We start from the raw sequence: 12,087 nt of genomic DNA, 5'->3' as shown, positions 1-12,087 counted from the left end.
CCTTAGCGCAGCGCTAACAGGGCCGGACCGGTAAAAGTCACTTCCTCGGCACGTATATTCCACCGGTCTCACTCTTACCTTTTCCATGAGAATGCGGCCGTTAGTGGGGGAAAAAATGCACAAATTAGCCCCGTCACCGCATAAACCGCAGGGTTGAAAGCGGGTGGAAAAAAAAAAGTCGCGGCTTATAGGCTGGAAATTAGTCTTTTTTTTTTTTTTTTTAAATATAATGCCTGATGATTGAAAGCTTATTTGTTACCCACATCTATAGCTTATCTTCTAAAATCCCCGAATAAACATTGTTTTAAATCATTCTTGAATGATGACACAAGTGCTATTCTTGCACAATTAAAGCCCACTCTACAGCCGTAATATAGTTCTGTTTGTCTTCGTCCACGAGTCAGTCTCACGGATCTGGACTCCGGCGATTTGGGTTTTGAGAACCAACAGAGAGAAACCGTCAGCCACACCTCAGCTAAATTAAGTTGATACGAGAACAGAGCCAATGTTTTCTTGATGTGCCACACCAAACCTCCTAATGTTCCTAATTTTATTCCTGCTATATAATTTAAGACTGGGTCAAGCTTCTGTCAAAAAATAAAGACCGCCGGTGTAAAGGACTTGTCAACAAAGGCAGAGAACATTGTGCGGTTGGTACGGGAGCGAGTAGGCAGTCTGCGCCGGTGGTTTTTTCAAGCGCCTCGTTGTCCTTTTTTTAGCGTAAAAGTATGTGAAAATGAGAGATGAGCCTCTAAAAAGTACATTCTTTGAGATTGTCAACGTGTGTGTGTGTGTGTGTGTGTGTGTGTGTGTGTGTGTATATATAATATAAAAAACATTCCCATGCGCCTCAGACAAAAATAAGCCTCTATAGAATTTACAAGCTTTAACTCTATGAGCATGTGTTCTCCCATACTGCGCTGTGCAGCAAATGTTACTCCCAGGGCTGTGATTTAGAAAATGAAATGTTTGTACGGACTCCGTGGGATGCATTATATCCTTGTTTGACATGACCACTTGATGTTCTGCCCACAATGGATGCCTGAATACGATTTTAACTACGTATAGCGCTGCAAAAATAACTGAAAACATCGAAAACCCTTTGAATGTCCACACGCACACTCGCCGTTATTTCTCTTATTTCTTTGCACTTTTGGCCTGTATTCTATTACCTTTGAATATTGAACAACCGTAAAACCAGGAGACTGTTAAAAAAAATCAATGTACAAATTCAGCAGCGGATCAATTAATTTCTTCTGCTTTATTTTCTTTAATATAACGTCCCTTATTACAGTCACTGTATTCTTTTGGTAGTCACCCACATTAACACCTAAAAAAAAAAAAAAAAGTTATATGGTTATTGATCATAACCTCCTGAGTTACATTTAGTTAATGTAAAAAATTATAATAAATAAAAGATTCTTCGTATTACAAGATTAATGGAATGGGGCGGGAGATAGTGGAGCTTCACCTTTACTCGCTTGACAACCAAACAAAAGCAATCCAATGCCAGCGGAAACATTATCTCCACTGTGGAAGTCAAGTCAGCTGCTCGATTAGACGGATTCAAGTTATTGAGTCTGTGATCCGGTTTCTTCATCTCTGGAATGTGCGCAGCCGCTGATTTTCGCCCATAAAACGCACTGTTGTGTGTTTGGAGGTAGAGAGGATGTGGGCGCCGCTGCGTTGTTTGGTCCGTGGTTTCCTGGAGAGAGAGGGAGCAGGGAAGGCGCTCAGACGGAGAGGATTGAAAGCGCTTGTCTCCATTTCAGTCCCGCTTCCTCCTTGACGTCTCGCCACCTTCAGCTGCGCCGCGTGCGCCGTCTCTCCGCTTCCTCCGCTTTTATGCGCAACACAATCTGACAAATCTAACTCAGGAACTGAGGCCAGTCTGCAGGAAATGCGGACATCCCGTCATGTCTCCTTCTCTGATCTTGTGATATTTTACGTCCAGGTCTCTCTTTTGAGCTCCATGTTTGTGGAAGTATTTCATTCCCACTCAGGTAAGCGCTACCTGTTTCTCTTCATCCCAATGAAACAAAAAGGAAGCACTGAATACTTACTGTAAAACTCGGGATATACTGATACCAATTTTTCAAGCTGAGTACTTGTGTACTCACCGATAAGTAAACCCTGATTCCAGGCCGACAAAACGCACCTGGTTACAAGCCTCACTGAGTACATTTGTAAAGGAAATACCGTTTGATACATACATACGCCGCAGCTGTGTAAAAGCCGCAAGTGCCCACATTGAAATACGAAATATTTACAAAGAAAAACGGTACACAGATACTAACCCTAGCGCTGTGCTAATGCTAGAGCTAACACTAGCGCTGCGCTAACGCTAACAGTGCCAGTTAAGATAAAACTTACCAGTAAATATCACTAAGGCACGCCAGTTAACACAGCATCAAGATGCTAGTGCCGTGCTAACGCTAGCGCCACACTAATGCTAGCACTGCGCTAACCCTAACAGGCCCAGTTAAAATAAAACTTACCGGTAAATATCACTAAGACACTCCAGTAACACAGCAGCAACACACTAGCGCAGCGCTAACACTAGCGCAGCACTAACAAGGCCAGGAAAAGTCACTTCCTCGGCACATATATTCCACCGGTCTCATTCTGACCTTTTCCACTCAAGTCCTCCCTTGTGGCCATTAGAAAAATTGCACAAATTAGCCGCATCACCGCGTAAACCGCAGAGTTGAAAGTGTGTGGGGAAAAAAGTCGTGGCTTGTAGGCCGTAAATTACGGTAAGTATCCTGCAATTGGAATGAAAATGTATTTTATTTCAACCAAATATTGTTCAAAAACAAAATAAACCTTGAATATGGCACAAGTTTCGCCAGTTTTTTTAGTAGTAACTTTTTTTTAACATCTGACTGCATGTCTTGCCACACATTTGACCTAAATATATCTTGTAACAAAAACCGCTTCTCGTGGGCAGGCAACGAGGCTTGAGAGACTTGCCGCTTGCTGGACGGCCACCTGCCTCAACTCGGGTGTCACTGCCTAAGTGGCGTTTGCAGCCATTATATGTTATCTTCCTTGTTTAGGTGAAAGTAGCTACACACGACTGATGTGGAAGCAATTTCTACTTGGTGAAATTGTATCAGTCTTGGAATATCACAGCATTTTCATTCCAGTACATGCGGAGTACAGCATTAGCATCCCTACTTCAAACCAGCTCAGTGTTGTTTATCTTGTGTGTTGCAGGCTCCAGCTCCGGCATGGTGCTGGTTCTTGACAACCTGGCGAAAGAGGACGGCTCTGGACCTCTGTTGATCCAGCCGCAGAGAGAAGCGGTGGCCGCTGAGCCAGACCTGGTCCTGTCCAACCGTCAGAGGTCCGATTCTACAGTTTCAGACTGCAGCGTGGACTCTTTACTTTCCAGATCCAATATGGATTCTGTGACTACAGAAAAGAGCCTGAGCTCGACCTACAGAGCCCGTTCGGACTCTGGGGCCTCAGACAGAAGCCAGGGCTCCTCTCAGCGCAGCAGACGGGACTCTGGCGCCTCAGAGCACGCTATCGACTCCCAATCTTGCGTCAATCAAACACCGGGATCAGATTGCTCCGATTCTTGTGTCAGGAACCTTTTAGGTTCTGGAGATTTTCGCAGCATTGGTTCATCGAGAAACCGCAATGACTCTGTCACATCAGATCGCAGCGTGAGTATGTCCTCTGAAGAGAGGTGTACAGCAGAGGAAGAGGAGGTGGATACCAGCGTCTCGGCTCACAGTACCGACTCAGAAACTGAGACCAGAAGCCGAGGTCCAGACAGCCTCCAGAGCGGCCTTATCAACCAGGATCTTCCAGACGGCTCCGTCCTGTCTCGCAGAACCCTTGAAACTGGCCCAGTCAATGGTATTGCTGAAGAAAAACTCGAGGTAAACAAGATGGTAGTCAATTGGTAGGTAGTTTCAATGGGGACAAATAACAGCATCAAATAAATCCATCCTTCCATTTTCTTTGCCGCTTATCCTCATGAGGGGCGCGGGGAGTGCTGGAGCCCATCCCAGCTGTCAACGGGCAGGAGGCGATTTAGAGTGCCCAATTAATGTTGGGTGATTTTGGAATGTGGGAGGAAACCGGAGTGCCCGGAGGAAATCCACACAGGCACGGGGAGAACATGCAAACTCCACACAGGTGGGGCCGGGATTGAACCCGGTTCCTCAGAACTGTGAGGCCAACGCTTTACCAGCTGACCCACCGTGCCGCCTCGCAAATGCATATTAAGGCAAATCATAAATCATTCTCTTAAAAAGACTACAGATGAACTGAAATTTAACATTTAAGTCCTTATTTTAACATCCTTCTACAGATAACACTAAATGTCAAAATGGGTTATAAGGAGAGAAAAATAAATGGATTTTATTGAGATTAAAATCTAATTCTTCAACCTATCCGAAAGAAATATTCTTACATCTGGGGAAAACAAGAGGTAATCTTGAAGGTTTTTTTTTTTTTTTTTTTTTTAAATCCAAGTACAGATTCCTTTGAATTTCCCAGGCTAAATATAGTTTAAAAAAAAAGCTTTTTCAAATCCATACCGCTAGAGGGGGCTATTTAGTCAGAAGGCATGAACCTTTGAGATCTCGTTTCTTCCCATGACACCCAGTTTACATTGGCATCCATAAACCCGCTGAACTGACATCCAATTCCGTGCCGTTTATCTTTTGTTGCTCAGCTACACAAACAAATACGTGTGCGCATAAGCATCTCTGCTTCCTGTCAGCACTGTGGGGGCCCTCACCTGTTGTCAGAGAGGAGAAAGCGAAGCGGTGTTCTGTCTTTCTTCACCCAAAAGCACGCAAATTCAATGTTGCAGGATCGTCTGTGTTCACTGTTCGTTCTCGACTTGGGTTTTCTTTAAATGGGTTTAAGAAGCCAGTGTCGACTTCATTTACCGTCCATTTTGATATTGGCCGATGCTCAGTCGCCTGAATGTCATGTAAACAACCTGGGGCCCTGCGGCCAGAAAAAGAACAGAGGCCCTGCTGCTTCGCTGAAACGCAAATGTTGCATAATAAAAGCAGTTGTGTTGTACTGTTAATTATGGATCGCTGTTCCACCGCCTATCCATGCCAATTTTAAAGCCAGTGTTTCATAATCCAGGGCAATTGACCTCCAAATCTCTGTGCCGCTCTCCACTGATCCCTATGTTCTCTTTTTTGCTTTCCCCTCATACAGACCGCACCATGTGATGGAACAGTCACTCGAGGCAAAGATGCCGGTAAGAAAAGTTATGCACTGATTGGTCGGTGTACCGTGACGCCTTCACATACAAGCACCCCAATTTTAAAGTATTTTGAGTTACAAGAATGGGATTTTTTTTGCTTTGTCTTGAAAGCAAAAATTTCTGATAGGAGCACTGATGGTGGCAGGAAGTTGACAACAAGCTGTTTGGCAGTTACCAAAAATTCCTTATAAAAAGACTTCAAGCTGCTTCATGCCACTCCAGGTTAAAGTTTGTCAAATGAAACATAAAATAAAGAGAATTTACATGTTGCATATTTAAACAGCTAACTTTGGTTTAGTCTGCTAGCTTAATGCTAACACAGTCGGGGTAAAAAGTGGAGAAGAGCTAAGAAATGGCATCCAACGCATGCCGCATGTGGAGATTTAAACACAAACAGTGCAGCAATACATGGAGACAAATATTCTAATCCTCAAGAATATATTCATCCTTTTTGGAAAAACAACTACAGGGAGTCCTCTGGTTAAGACTGTCTCGACCTAAGACGTTTTGACTTTACAACGGCCGTCCCCCGTGCGCCATTTTGTCTGGCAAATGCTTGTCTGTGTTTGTTCGCCTGGAGTATCTTCGCATTTTTCGCCCTCCTTTTTAGACGTTATGGCCCCAAAGAAGAAAGCTGTGCCTTTTAGCAATGCTTCTGCAGCCAAAAGAAAATCAATTACCATGGAAACGAAGTTCAAGATCATAAAAAGATTGGAGAAAGGAGAGACACCACCAAGGCTTCAGTCGGTCGACCGTGGTATTAAAGACAGACCGTATTTTAGCGCATGTGAAGGGTTCCGTTACGATGTCTGATGCAATGATCACAAAACGAGGTTCGATACTTGTCGAGACGGAGAGGATTGAAGACCAGGTTCCGTCGCAGTAGCTAAGCACAGCCTCCCCTTCTTCTTCTTCTCCATCCACCTCTCAGCAGTCATGCTAAGTACGCCATCTTGTTTATTTCAATGTATTTGTTTTTTATACAAAGTATTTTGATGTAAATTCTGACTTTAATAGCGGAATCCGACTTAAGTCGGAATTCGAGATAAGTTGCTACTGTAGGAACGGATCTGTCGGATCTGTGTAGGACTCCCTGTAATATTACTGAGTCGCTTACGGTAGTCGAGTGAAACTCTTCTTTTTGTCTACCTGTGTGACTGCATGATACGGCTGCTCTGTGGCTGTCATGTACACTAGAAATAGCAAATACTTATGATGCACAAACTGTTGAATTTTTCAGATTCCTTTTACCGCTTTTTCCGCACTACAAGACGCACCCCATTATAAGGCGCACCACCGTTGAATGGGCTTTTTAAAACTTTTCCCATATACTGTATAAGGCACACCGCTTTAGAAAGCGCATAGAAAAGACGCAACAGTAGAGGCTGGGGTTATATTATGCATCCATTAGTTGGAGCTGCACTAAAGGCTCAATATTGATCCATATATAAGGCGCTCTTGGATTATAATATATATTATTATATATCTGTTTTTGAGAAAATTAAAGGCTGTTAGGTGCGCCTTATAGTGCGGAAAATATGGTAATTGTTTGTACTACGTATATGATTTTATAAAGTATTTTATCATAGGACGCGTTTTAACAAACATTACAGAAATGTTGAGAAACTGGAATGGATTGACTTTTGTTCCATTCATTCTAAAGGAGAAAGAGGATTTGAGTTACAAGAGTGGTCTCTGAACAAATGAAACTTGTCTCTCAAGGCACAACTCAACGTTATGTCATAGTCTAATAGCAGGGAGGATTTTATTTTTTTGTCTAATCCCAGACAAAAATGTATCCAATTTTGTTATATTTGGTTAAAGATGACATAATCATATACGTGCTGCCAGTCCCTGTAATACTTTTCAATGTCACTGCGGCTTGAGCATATAACAAACCAACCAACGGCCACATTATATTCATGTTTGTTAGTTCTCGACTTTGTTCCCATCATACTGTGTCTGACTTAGTGTAACCCAAAGTCTTAACGTAAATAAAAATGTATCAAATGGATGGGAGATTGAAATGTAGATACTGTAAATTTATGTGACGCAAAATAAAGCTGGGTGCGGAAGAGGTTCTATGGAGCCCCACCTTTGGGTTGTGGGTGGAAGCAGGGAGGATCAAAGATGGAAAATATACTAAATTCAGATAAAGAAAGCTCAACTTCTATCCGCTCTATCTTCACAGCACCTGAAAAGCGAGACGTTCCGCCGGAACAGTCCAAGCGCAGCAACTCTGTGCGCGATCGGATGCGCAAGTTCAACGAGGCCAGTCAGCCCGCGGCGTTCCCCGCCTTGAGGAAGACTCCTCTGAGCAGCAGCGGCCAGACAAACGTCTCCAGATCCGCGGAGCTGTTTACTCCCCCCGCGACATCCCTCATCTCCTCTGGCAACAGGCCGGCTTGGGCGCACGTCGACTCCGCAGCGCGCACCTCCGCCGCATCCAAGGGTCAGGCCACACCTCATCTCAGAGGCGGGGCGAACAAACCTCTGTCTTCGACCGGCCAATCCCAGCAACCCGTGGGCGGAACGAGTCACCCGGCTGAAAAGAGCGGACCCGTCCCGAGGGATTCGAAGGAAGACCAGACCCTCGGGGAAGAAGCTGGTGGACAGTGGCACACCCAAGAAGAGGTAGACCCAGACATGAAGACCTTTCTCACCATTGAGATCAAGGACGGTCGCGCCGCATCCTCCCAGAGGGGCAACGTCGTCGCCGTCAGCAACATGACCCCACGTGTCACGACTAACGCTCTGGGGCAGAGAACAGGTAAGGCATGTCCGCGAAAATAAACCACTTCACATTCAGGTTTTACTTTTGATGAATAAGGCACTGTTATTTGACAGCCGTTGACGCTGTAGGAGGAGAAAGGTCAAAAGTCGGTCGGTGACAAAGCTCGTCTTCAGACCGCCCAATATGAAAAAGCACGCTTGTTATAGAGAGGCCTTGTTGAGTGGGAGAGGTCAGAAGGTCGCCTCAGAAAGTACATGAGGACACAATAAGTGTCCCTCTCAAACCAGACTGAACAGTCCTTGTAAACCAACACAGTGAACACGTTTGTCTGCTGTGTGGTTTGTTTTCCGAGAGGTCAATTGGAGGCTTACTGGTGTCTCATTTAAGCCACTTAGAATCTGTTGCACCTTGTAGAATTAAATTCATTTATAACTTCAGTGATTTATTTTGAAAACGCATTTCATGGTGCACTCTGGTGGGCTTTCACACACTTCTGTGCGCTACAATGCAGTTTGAGGAAAATGTTGTCAATTTGCAGCGACTACATTTTGTCACATATGTTGTAGTTGGTATACTGTACAGCGGGGGTGTCAAACAAATTTTTATCGCAGGCCGCATTGTGCTTGTGGTTTCTCTCAGAGGGGCGTTATGACTGTGAAACCATAATCATCATATTTAAACACAATTTATGAACTAGTTTTGGAATCAGAAGCCAAGGGTATCGTTATCATTTATGATGTGACAGTTTGAAATTTTGGTACAGATTTGAACAAAAATCATTGGAATCGTGATTTGCTTCTGCGGGCCAGAGCTGGGCCCCCGGGCCTTGAGTTTAACACTAGTGCTGTACAAGTTTAAAGGCTTTTTTTTTTTTTTTTTTTTTTTTTTTTTAAATCCTATTTTTGTATTTGTACCTTGATTATTCGACTTTGTCATTAAGGATATAATAGCAGAATAAGAACCATCTTTATTTGTCAAAACGCAAGGAATTTATCGTCAGTCGTTGAAGTCGCTGTCGTATGTCGTCCTCGAGCAATTAGAAATTACAAATAGAGTAATAGCAATGTGATCAATCTGTTTGTAGAGCTTAATTGGTAAGCTGTATGCTGCCATTACCAGCTATGCAGAATTAGTCAAAATTGACAAAGGATTTATTCACATAACATTATTAACATGGCATTGAAAGTTTTACTCGCCCCGTCAACCGTGACAACCGACTCAAATGTGTCATTTAAATCAGGCAGGACTTGTTTTTTATGCCGCGTGACCTCCTGTAGGACACACTCCGACGCTCCTGCTATGCTGCTTCATGATTCTTTCATATTGCGCACACACACTCCTATCCATCCATCCATCCATTTTCTCTTGCCGCTTATCCTCACAAGGGTCGCGGGGAGTGCTGTCAACAGGCAGGATGCGGCTTACACCCTGAACTGGTTGCCAGCCAATGGCAGGGCACGTAGAGACAAACAGCCACTCACAATTTAAGAGTGTCCAGTAAATTTTGCATATTTACCCTGATTTATGTCTGAAGTTTTCCCACGCATGCACTTATCAAGTCTTGGGTACATGATGATCTGATGTATCAGGAGTGGTTTGCACACTCACGGAGTTGTGTTAAAAGTGGCATCATGTGCAGATGACTAATCTATAAATGCGCATCTGTGTCTCCTTCAGAGCTGACCTTCGGCCTCAGAGCTACACCGTTCAAGATCTCATCTTCCTCCTCCATCCCCTCTGGATCCTCCATCAAGGTACTGGCTCTGTCAACTCGAAATCACCACTGAGGCTCTCCAGAGTCGATCAAAATGCGTAAAAGCGTTTTTTTTCTCTAAAACGTGTTCAAAACGAATCTGCGCTTTCTCTGCGAGAAAATTCCCCTATAAAGGAAGCGACCACGTCTGTTCACCGAGAGCCGGACAGAGTAAGAGAAGCGGCGGGACGAGCAGTGTTTATCAAATACGGAGAGTAGCCAGTCACATCTTTCCTTCTAGGGTATATGAAGGAGAGCAAAGGAGGAGGAGGCGCTCGGGGGCAGGCGTCTTTTTCTCTCAGCAGGCAAATGCCCGCCGAGATCTACCCGAGAAGTGTTGCTTGAAAAATCACATCTGTCTATCATCCATCCCACCGAAAGACAAGTTGTTCCATCTTGTCTTTATTTGGCCGCGCTTAAGACTCATCTCGTTTGGAAAGCTTTCAAAGATGAGCGCTGATGGAGGAGAGTGACTTCTGTTCGACGGTCCTCTCTGCTCAGTGAGGAGTTAAATCCGAATGGCCGCCTCTCGTAACCTCCGCTGACCCACCATGAAAGGAAGCGTTCGAATGAACTGAGCACGGGGGGGGAGGAAGGTGGGAAGGTGAGGAGAGGTGGGGTCTCGCCCTACACTTTAATGCCACTGGTGAGAGCAAAAATAATCTGGTTTTGGGATCGGGGAGTTGGTCAATTGGCGCCAGGGGGCGCGTTCGGGAGGCTGCTGGCTTGATATAACGCGTTGGAATGAGCGCGGATTCATCACTTAGAGCCTCACTGAGACTAAGGTACGAAACTAAGACACTTCCTCAGTGTCTCACCGGGAGAAGGTAGCATTTTCTAGGAGATGAGACTGACGTCCCTGAGCACGACAACCTAACATGCAGGTAACCGCTAAAGTTTTTAAAAGGACACCTGTAATGTTGGTAAGTCTTATCCCGTCTTTTAGCTAGCCAGGACATCGCTGTTTTCCGAAGTCCACGTGTGGATGACAGTCGCCCACCAGTATCAGTATTTGTTACATATTTGTTGTCAACAATCACATCATCATTGTATTACTCGAGCAATACTGTAGCTGGTAAATCGTTGCCTTTAGTGCTATGACTTTAAGGCTTTGTAGTATGATTTTTTTTTTTTATTATTTTTTATTTTTTTTAAACATTTGCATTTGTTTGCGTACTTTCATTATTTTATTTTCATTTTCAAAACACATCTAATACCGAGCTCTATGACAGCTTTTACTTTTACACAATTTTGGTTGACTCCGCCACAGAAGTAATGATTTACCATTATGTTTGGTATTTTTATACAGCTCTTGTGTTAATTGTCTTTGGCTTCTTCATCTGTACCGAAATGACTTACTCGGTGTGAATACAAAATCGCTTGTGCTTCATCAAATAGGGAAAAAAAAACTTCTTAATTTTTTAAAATGTTATTTCATCTTAACACTGTCTTACTAAGAATTTACATTTTTTCTTTTTTTATTGTTGGTCACACCATAGGGCTCATTCCCACAGTTAGTCTGGTCTTGGCTTCTACTTAGTGGTCCGCAGTCCAAAGATCAAATATTTCCTTTGTTGTATTTTTATTGGTCATATACGTGCAACAGCTGTGAGCATAGGCAGCGTTGCCTTTTTGTTTTGTCTGACAGACGCCCATCTGCCCGTTTCAGGAGCATCTAGACCATAGGGTGTCAAACTCGAGGCCCGGGGGCCAGATTTGGCCCGCCACATGATTTTACGTGGCCCGCAAAGCCAAATCTAGAGGGTCAAGTTCCATGATTCTTGTAAAAATCTGTACCAAAATTTTAAATTGTCACATATTATCAGTGATAAAGTTGAGATATTACAAGCATTTTTGTGTTACCAAACAATGAGTAGTTGAAAAACACATTCCCCTTGATTTCTGGTTCTAAAACTAGTTCATAAATTGATGATTTAAATGATTTAAACATTAAATATTTTGTTCTACAGTCATAAAGGCGCTCTAAGGGAAACCGGAAGAACAATGTGGCCCGGGAGAAAATCGAGTTTGACGCCCCAGATCTAGACAATTATCACAATATTTAGAATCCTCCAATTCAAGATGATCTTGAATTCTTGAGTAAGGCAAAATATTTATTATTCAACATCATCATACATGGATGAAAATTTTTGTGAAAAAAATAGAAATTTTTTAAAATTTTAATTGATTGGATAAATACAAAAAGATCAATTGAAATAAAAAATATTAATAATTTAGGGGGATAGGGTTTAAATTTGACCCTTAAAGTTTCAGGTCATCATTGTCCGATATTTAGCCACATATGTTATTACTAAATTCAATGTTGTATGTCCATGACAATTACATTGCAGCCTG

The 12,087-nt window shown here is 43.3% G+C and overlaps 1 protein-coding gene across 4 annotated transcripts in view; it reads left to right on the top strand.

Moving 5' to 3' along the window:
- The window catches only part of smtnb (smoothelin b), a 60,129-nt gene that overhangs the window by 32,793 nt on the left and 15,249 nt on the right, over positions 1-12,087 (top strand). For all 4 annotated transcript variants that reach the window (XM_061817225.1, XM_061817227.1, XM_061817226.1 and 1 more), the window contains exons 7-10: positions 3,220-3,893; positions 5,197-5,239; positions 7,437-8,015; positions 9,657-9,733. In XM_061817225.1, coding sequence (XP_061673209.1) covers positions 3,220-3,893; positions 5,197-5,239; positions 7,437-8,015; positions 9,657-9,733 — 1,373 coding nt within the window. The remainder of the gene's footprint in view (positions 1-3,219; positions 3,894-5,196; positions 5,240-7,436; positions 8,016-9,656; positions 9,734-12,087) is intronic.

Source organism: Syngnathoides biaculeatus, chromosome 4, assembly GCF_019802595.1.
Source record: "Syngnathoides biaculeatus isolate LvHL_M chromosome 4, ASM1980259v1, whole genome shotgun sequence".
NCBI classification, from domain to species: Eukaryota; Metazoa; Chordata; class Actinopteri; order Syngnathiformes; family Syngnathidae; genus Syngnathoides; species Syngnathoides biaculeatus.
The sequence above is the reverse complement of the archived record's forward strand: the minus strand, read 5'-3'. Positions and strand labels throughout refer to the sequence as shown.